We start from the raw sequence: 9,825 nt of genomic DNA on the forward strand, positions 1-9,825 counted from the left end.
TATATGATCGATCTCCTTGGCTGCATTACCTGCATCGCTGTACCAAGTCCAATGATGTGGGTCTGGGCGCTCATACCAGGAGCCAGAAATCCTCAGTTTCTGGGACCTAGCAAAGTCTCGGAAAAGGAGACTATTCTCACTACCGGCATCAGTTCCTGAACCATGGGGACCGACAGACATCTCATGGCCAGCTCAATCACAGCCAGATGCCACATTGAAGTCACCCAGAACAATATGAATATCACGCCGAGGACACCTGTCTGTCACAGATGTTAGTTTGGCGTAGAACATCTCTTTCACGTCAAGTTTAAAAACATCGGTAGGAGCGTACACAGCAATAAAAAACATGAAGCCAAAAGATAGCTTCAGTCTCATTACTATTATACACTCATCGACAGGAATAATCTCTACTACCGAGGGCTGGAGTCTGCTGGAAATAGCCATGGCTATTCTCTGGAGATGGTGACCATCACTGCATCCTGACCAGTAATAGGTGTTGCCACCTACACAAATCGTGCTGCTGCCAGGTCTTCTCACCTCCGAGAGAGCAGCCACCTCCACTCTCAGCTTCCCCAGTTCCCTCGATAGCAGAGGCAACCGATCATCCTGACGCAAAGAACGGACGTTCCAAGCCCCCACCCTGACTTCCTACCTGAGGTTTAGCCTCGGGCAGTCACTCTGGGTAGACGCCACCTCTGCCACCCCCCGCCGATGCTACTACATATAAAAGGGGACAGCAGGCTACGGGACCCATCATCCACCTGCGGGGCTCCCTCAGGCTGTCCCCTGCAAGCTTCACTTCAGGCTGGTAACTGCCAGAACGCAGGCGGGACGAGTAGGACCCATTCCCATCCTGCGTCCCAGTAGTCGCCCTCCCAATGGGGCCCGCAGCCCGCCTCTCTTCCCCTCCTCCCAGCATTTTCATTTATATATATATATATATATATATATACACACACACAAACATACATATACAATATATATGTATATATATAGATATATATTTATGTATATATATATGTAGATACACACACACACACACACACACACACACACACACACACACATATATATATATATATATATATATATATATATATGTATATATATATACACACATATATATGTATTTTTATATATACACAAATATATATATACATATATACATATATAAATATATACATATATACATATATAAATATATAATATATATATATATATATATATATATATATATATATATATATATATATATATATATATATATATATATGTATGTATGTATGTTTATTGTAACACCTGGTTTAAGCTATTTTGAATTTCCCGCCAATGTAGGGTGCTGCCCTCTGTTGCGAGGCGGATGAAAGTGAGACATGTGAGCAGCCATTTGTGTTTGTGAAGCTGGTAATGTGCTTTATATAAAACTCTTCATTGTGATGGATTATGATAGTGTCAACACCTGGAGAACGCCAGAAACTGTGAGTTAAACCAGTCGAATCATGTGGACTAGTGTTTATCTAGGATTTTGTATATCTTTCCCTTGAAAACATGACATGAAAGAGGCAACGTTACAGTAACAGTAATATCTGTGATTTATTATTTACCTTTCAAGGCTTTATGTTAATTTCAAGATTATGAAGGGTAATTATTCATGTCAATGATGCTATATGTTTTCATGTTTCTAAGTAGGCATGTTCTGATTCCTTACAGTTGGACTGTTTTGTAGGACGAATAAATGATCAAACCCAAGAAAACGAGTACCTTAGTTTGGCATATTTAATTAACCACCATCAACACTAAGAAAGTTTACCAATAAAGCATAACCATAACACAGTTAGGTGTGTTACATGTATATGTATATGTATATGTATATATATTTATATATATATATATATATATAGATAGATAGATAGATAGATAGATAGATAGATATCAAGGATATGCTCAAGGCTGGATGGTTCCCTCTTTCGCACCCGGCAGCTGCCCTCCTTCAGCAGATGAAGGTGTTCACTCTACCTTCTCTTTTGGCACTTCTACGGCCTAAGCAGCCAAATACCCTTGCAAGGAATAGGTGCATAATCGGACGTCTCGTCAGACAGCATAGGCAAAGCAAGAGGCAGACGCAGAACAAAGAAGGGAGAGACAAGGACAGACGACGGTCTTGCTTGCCACTGCTCTGCCCTTGACACCGGAGGCACAGGTCTTGCGTGGTCTCATATCACCTTCCTCAATAAACCCTCCAGCCAAGACCACTTTTATTCACCTGCTTTACCCCCCAAACTCTTACGTTAACATCTGGTGGCCAGTGGTGGAAGAACAACGTAGAATTTTCCCGTTATCATGATAAACTCCTACCGAAGTGCCTCCTCACCTCCCTTAATGCCCAGCCATCGCTACCAAGTCCTCTTCTGATCAACACCTACCCTTACTATGTCTGCCCCACTACTTTGTTTTGATTACTCAAGCCTGTGCTACCCCGACAAAGTCACTGAAGATGTATCCTCATATCTACGCCACCACAAAATTTCTCTCTGTTAATCAGTTTTAACTACACAAACAATAAAATGAAGTCACATGCTGAGATGAGACTCACGACAAACTCTCACCTTAAGCACTAGCACTTTTTCCGTAAATTTTTTGACAATTTTCTGAAATTTTGTCCATTTTTTAGTGAATTGTCGATTTTCCTGTCAGACGATAGTGATCGTTCCCGGCTGAAAACCTTTCCGTTAACTTTTTCAGCCAAACATGTCGATGACTTGCTTTACTCACCTTCTTGACTGCTCTACATGGAATTCATTCCAGGATTATCAATTGTACCGTGCTATTCCTTTGACATAACTGAATTTAACTTGCTTTCGTGATACCTTCTCAAGTTCGACGTCTTGTCCTCAATAATGCTGGAATTCATGCTTCTTTCCTTTAATGGTGTCGGTGAATATGTAATATGTAACTATCTGATGGAGTCGATTTTGTTGCAATAGAGGTAATACCCTACAAACATCATGCTTTACATAGGCTTGGATAGTTATTTTCACTGCAGATTAATTTTAAGCCGGCTCATGACCGTAAAAACTGGTATCGCGCCCGCTGCATGGAGTCTATTTGGAAGGAATCTCGCCATGCCGCACGTTTTGTTTACTCACACTTGCGTTCATACAGCACCCAAGACCCGCACGGTTTACTTCAAGTTTAGGCCAAGTTGCCTACATGTGTCTGAAGCATAATTACTTGCCTCTTTATCTTGAAGATATGGAATTCTTGCTTATTAAATTTCTCTCTGTTGAACTTGCTAATCCTAACAGAAACTGAGTGGTTAACACCTCCTCATGTGACACGTTACCCTCTCTCTCTCTCTTTGTTTATCATCTGTCTTCCTCCTAAGCGATTCCATGTTATCTGATGTGCATTTTTTCCATTCATTTGAGTCATAAACTTCTATGAAGACTCGTTATTTTTCTTATACATTACAAATGTTCTTATAATGCTCTCATTCTTTTGGAATCTTAGTAAGGTTATTGACAAGTAACTTATCCTCCTCCTCTTTAGCCCTTTTACTGCCATGGTACTTATATTTCAGCCTCACTGAAGATTATGTGACCCTTTGCTACTGAATGTTGCTCCTCCATCTCGCTGCTACTCTGACACGCGATGACCTATGGGACCATGGATCACCAGCAACCATCCGTAGAAGCCTAGCAGAACTTGCCACCAGACACACCATCAGTGCATAAGAAGTTGCAGACAGCCCGTGGACGAGCCTTTTTTGTGGCCGAGCGATGTCAACAATATGCTCAAGGCTGGATAGGTCCCTCTTTCGCACCTAAGCCCCCGGCAGCTGCCCTCCTTCAGCGGACAAAGTCTTAGATACGCGATGTTCAGATTGACATAAGCAAGATATGAACTGGATCACATGAAATTATTTTGATTGGTAAAGGTGTCAAGTGGCCAAAAATGGACAATATTGTAGTGTAAGCCTTCATCTACAATTTGAAGTAAGCTGAGGATAGATTTGACATCAATAGAGTGAAAAAATTGTCAGGTTGATTATGAGTTCGTTTATAGTTATCACCCAAATCAACATATATATATATATATATATATATATATATATATATATATATATATATATATATATATATTGATTAAACAATGATAATTACTTGGTAGATCTGTATAGGAGGAACAAACAGAAGTATAGAAAAAGTAAAATGAGTTCAAACGTTAACAGGACAACGACGGGTGGCCTGATTTGAGCTCCTAGCCAGAACATACAAGGTGTAGAAAATGTATTCCAGCTAACTCCTAGAAAAGGAGGTTAGGGGACAGAGGTCCCTAATCAAACATGAAAACTTTTTAATGAGGAAATTAATCTCAAAATCATGCGGTCGTAATGAGAATTGAAATAAAAATATATTTTGGCCATTTATTTGTAAAGGCTTTGTTATTATTCTAATAAAGATATTGTTATAATTTTCTTTATCATCCTTAATTTTTATGTATTGATACGTGTTTGGCAATATAATATATATGTCACTGTAATGTTATGTGACTAAGCCTATAGGTTGATTGTGCCACGTGGTTTAATGTGTCCTGTATGTGACGTGGTATACGCCGTATGTGTGCCGTGCATGTATGAGCTACCAATTTACAATTGTTAACCAGCCCTAAATTGCCGAATGGGTAGTTTCGGCCTGGGAGGGGCGAAGACGCCAGGCAACTGCCGGCATTAGTCAGTCGTTTGGCCGCCCTTGGCTTAGACCGGCAGCCCAGTGATATAGGGTTAGACGAACTAGATACCAAAGTCCGAGCATATGGTTATTTTGTGGGTTACCTGGGTTCAAAAAAGTCTGCCGAGAACCCCCTGGTGGGGGGTAGGGATGGGAACCCCCATAATATGGGTCTGACATAGATGACAGAGATACCACTTGAAATCACATCTAATGTTTACTTATCATCAAATCTCCATCAATACAAACAACAGACTTTTTTGGGGGTGGGAAGGGCCCGCCAGACCCCCACAAAAGGGCTTCAAAATTAGGCTAGCATAGATGAACAAGGTACCAGTCAAAATTAGTGCCAAATGAACATGTGTAGTGTACAAAGTCTAGAAAGTTTTACTCCAGAAAAGTCGGCTGGTGGACTATGGGCACCAGACGCCCCCAAATATGGACGCTGGACCCCTGGGGCTCATCTAGGCTAGCCTAGATGTAGGAGGTACCAGCTGCAATCAGGTTTATATGGTGAATGACATCCTAGAGAAATGAAATTGACCAACTCCAGACACCTTGAGGTCAATGTAAGCTGCAAGAAGCCCACGCCCGAACTCACGGCGGCGCTCTACAATGACTTGAAGCGCCATGGTACGGTTTATTGTGGACTTTCCAGGAGTGAATTCAGATTGCTCCAGCCTCTGGTGACTTAGCAGGTGGTCTCTGATACGTCTCAGAACATTGCTTGGAATACTGAGCTGTGTGATGCCTCTGTGATTGTTGCAGTCCCATTGGTCCCCCTTCCCCTTCCAGAGAGGGATGACCACATTCCTCAACAGGTCAGAGGGAATGGTACCAGACTGCCAGATGGCAACCAGGACTGCATTCACCCTCCGTGCCATAGGTTCACCACCAGCCTTTAACAGTTCAGGTGGGATGCCGCAGATACCCGCTGCTTCACGACTCTTAACTTCTGTTAGGGAGGATCCTCACTGATGGGTGGGTCCGGCAATGGAATCTCGACACTACTGGCATACAAGTTAACTGTTGGTCGATCAATCTCTTTGTGACTATCTACGTATCTGTCACTCCCTCCCTCTATATTTCCTCCCTTCTCCCTCTCTCTTTCTCCCCCTCCCTCTCACTCAGTCTGTGTGTTTGTGTGCGTGTGACTATCTCTCTGCCCTCCCGTCTGTCTCTCAATCACTGACTCACATATAGTTTCTCTTTCTCTCCCTCACTCTTTCTCTCTCTGTGTGACTCTCTGTCTAGCTAGCTAGCTATCTCCCTCTTTTTTTCCTCTCTCTCCCTTTTTCACTCTCTCTCTCTTTGACACTCGCCATCTATCTCCCCCTCCTAACTCGCTCACCCGCTCTCTCTCTCTTACTCTTTCTCCCCCCCCCCTCGTTCTCTCTGTGTGCGTGTGATCCCCTATGTATCAATCTCTTCTACTATGTTTATGTCTACCTCCCCAACCCCCTCTCCCTCTCTCTCTTTCTGTCCCTCCGACACCCTTTCTCTCCCTACCTCACAAACCTTCTCTCTCTCTGCCCCTCTCCATCTCCTCTCTCTCTTAACCTTTCTTGAGTCCATTCAATCACCCCCTCTCCCTCTGTTGCTTACAGACACTCTCTACCTCCTCCCCCATCTGTTTCTCTCTGACTCTCTACCTATATTTCTCTCTCTATCTCTGTCTGTCTGCCTGTCTCTCTCTCTACACACACACACGCACAAACATAAATATACACATAATCTTTTCCTCCCACACTCCCCCTCTCTCTCCTCTCTTTCCCTTCCTATCTCCCTCCCTTCCTCCACCCTTCTCTGTCTCTTTTTTCCCTCTCTGTGACTCCCTATCTATCTCTCCCTTTCTGTTTATTTATCCATCTCTCTCGCTCTGTCCATCTATCTCTCCTTTCCTATTTCTCTCGCTCTCCTCTTCTTTATATTTCGGTCTATTCCTTGGGAGGGCGTTTGCTTACTTTGGCCGTAGAGCTGTCAAAAGAGAAAGCAGAGTGTCCACCTGCGTCCGTTGGAGGAAGGAAGGCAGCTGACGTGGCCTAGGCGTGGAAGTGGAAACCATCCTGCTTGACCATATCGTTGACACAGTCTAGCTTCACCCAGACCTTTGCCTATGTGTGGTCCGGGATTCTACAGACATGATCAGTTTATTTTTGGAGGTGCCATTCGAAGTAACCAACTAGTTCGTGTGATGTCCAGCCGGCGAGACACACACACGCACACACACACACACACACACACACACACGCACGCACGCACGCACGCACACACACACACACACACACACACACACACACACACACACACACACACACACACACACACACACACACACACACACATATATATGCACATATACATACGTATACACACACACACATACGTATACATACACACATACACATTTGTATATGTATATATACAGTAAACACAAACACACACACACACACACACACACAATATATATATGTGTGTGTGTGTGTGTGTGTGTGTGTGTGTGTGTGTGTATGTATGTATGTATATACATACATAGGCTAGAATTCTACGGAAATTCGACTGCTAAACGGAAACAAAAGATCGTTGGATGGTGACGTCGCTACAGATTTTTTTTTCGTTGGCTGTATTTTTATCATTTATGTGCCTCCACTTACCGCGTGTTTAGTCAGCTTTTAGCTTTCCAAACACCTCTTTGACCAGATGGTAACTTTACGTTACCGAGAGGCGAAAACTGACAAAGAGACATACAGAGAGCTCCGTCAAGCCACCGTGGTCTGTCGCGACCTTGACCAGGCTGATCTGTGAGCCTCGGACCTCATTCACCGGTCGTTGCTTGAAGAACAGACTCTGAATGTTTGCGTAGCCACGGCTACTATCACTCCCATTCAGGAACCAGTGTTCAGGCACTCTCTGACCCCTTTTTCTACTACCAAATTTCCCTTCTCTTCCTACAAGAGTTCTGGCGAATCTGGTATTTGCCAGGGAGAGGAGTGCAACCCCAGTCCCCTTGTAGCAGCATCAATACCCATCAAAAGAGTAGCTGAACAGACGGCCAAACAGACGATTGCTACACAGAATCCCTGGATGAAACCCCTGATGAAAAAAAATAAAGAGGAAAAGGAGGAGAAAAGAGAGAAAAAAGAGCCACAAGTAATTCTGCAACTTCCTGATAGTTTCCCAGTAGGCATACTGACTGCCATCATCCATGCACACGTGCAAAATATCATTGAGCCAGGCCAATGGTTCAGACATCTTGTAAGAAAAGTTCTAAAAGATAACCACCTTCCTGAACATGATCTGGGTAACGGGGATTCATGGGGGATTTTCAAAGTCATCCCATCCAATACTAAACACCACCACCGAAACCACACTCACGCAGTCAACCACCTCACCACGCAAATACACAAAATAACCAGATCTCGGCCCACAGGACGAGCCAAAGACTGAAATCTTCACCACACCACAGAGGAAACCCACACCAACACCCACACCCACGCCAACACAATTACCTGTACGATCACGCACCTAAACAAACGCGGACAAGCAGTCACCACAACAACCCAAACCACAGCCAACACAGTCAGTCAAGCCAAAAACAACACAGATACACCGCACACACACAGACGACCTTATAGACTCCGAGGTCGATGGTCAGTCCCCTCGCCATAGGGACGGTTACGACCCATCCAAACATATGGCATCCGGCTCTTCGCGGCGGAGCCCTCACACCACAAACACTTAAACAGACAGCAGCTGGCACACGAGATCACACGCGGTGCAATAAAATGGATTACACAAACACCACATACCAAACATGCATCCACGAACAGAAGATCGCACAACACCTATACGAAGGCATGTTCATCCAGCCCAACAAGATTGAAAAAATCAAACAACGAAACTTTGAACACATTCAAAACGGCTGGTACAACGCATCCAAGTAACACCATGGCTGCACCGCACAACGACACACTACACTCGAGTCCCAATCATTCAATACAACGTAATCGCATGGACATATAGACAAAGATAAGAACTCTGTAATCACTACAGACAACACGACCCTGACATTATGCTCATCAACTCACACTCACTCAAACATCCACAAACAGTAAAATATATTCAACTACCTTACATTCACATCCAACAAAACAAACGAAGGCAGCGACGGCGTAGTCATCGCTGTCAAACAACACATCAAACACAAAATACTCGACACCTTCACCTCAGAACTCATGGTCATTGAAATAGACACGCCTCATGGATCCATCATCATCGCAACCACCTACATCCCTCCACTCCACGCAAACCCTACATTGACCAACCTGTCATTTATCGGCTCCTGCAACACAGAAAACCAACATACATAATGGGAGACATCAACGGACATCACAGACTTTTCGGCTACACAGAGACAAATACCATCGGAAGAGACCTCACCTCACTCATCTCCGACGGCAGACTCATCCAACTCGGCCCACACGCACCAAAATTCATACGCCACAACAGCTCCACCACACCAGCAAATTTGAACTACCACATCACCACAGACGATCACATTCAGCGATCACTTCCCCGTGATACACTCTCCACAAACCCCATCATGGTACCTACTCCCCGAGAGATCATTGAGCAAACTGGGAAGGGTTCAAACAAGCACTCGAACACGCACACACTCCAGACCTCGAGGGGCAACCCACACACACCATAGTCCACCACCTTAACCAGTGGTACGCAGACATACAGACCGGCCATGAAGTAAACAATGCCAAAACAACATTCAAAACACTCGTACACTACAAAGAAACACATCGTCTAAAAACACTCAAAATACAATACAGAAATTCAGAGACAATTGACCAACGAAACAAAATACATGAGTAACCATCACTGGGAAACACTCACACGAGAACTATGCATCAGCATAAAAGATCCTGAAGCCTTCTGGCTGAAGTACAGACGACTCTTAGAATCGAACAGACAAGACTACCATATGCATATACAACACCAATAGACAAAAGATCAAATCAAATCAAATCAAAGACATGAGACACGCTCATACACGTACAAATAACACACCATGAGCCAGCAACAT

General features: G+C 43.8%; 1 protein-coding gene across 1 annotated transcript; it reads right to left on the reverse strand.

The window, feature by feature from the left end:
- Nucleotides 1-192: 192 nt before the first annotated feature.
- Nucleotides 193-852, reverse strand: LOC138865156 (uncharacterized). Its single transcript, XM_070134535.1, has 2 exons — nt 800-852; nt 193-580 (listed from the first exon to the last, which is right to left on the reverse strand). Exons 1-2 carry the CDS (start codon nt 850-852, stop codon nt 193-195), a joined length of 441 nt encoding a protein of 146 aa, XP_069990636.1.
- Nucleotides 853-9,825: the final 8,973 nt, after the last annotated feature.

Source organism: Penaeus vannamei, chromosome 20 (assembly GCF_042767895.1).
Source record: "Penaeus vannamei isolate JL-2024 chromosome 20, ASM4276789v1, whole genome shotgun sequence".
Taxonomy (NCBI): Eukaryota; Metazoa; Arthropoda; class Malacostraca; order Decapoda; family Penaeidae; genus Penaeus; species Penaeus vannamei.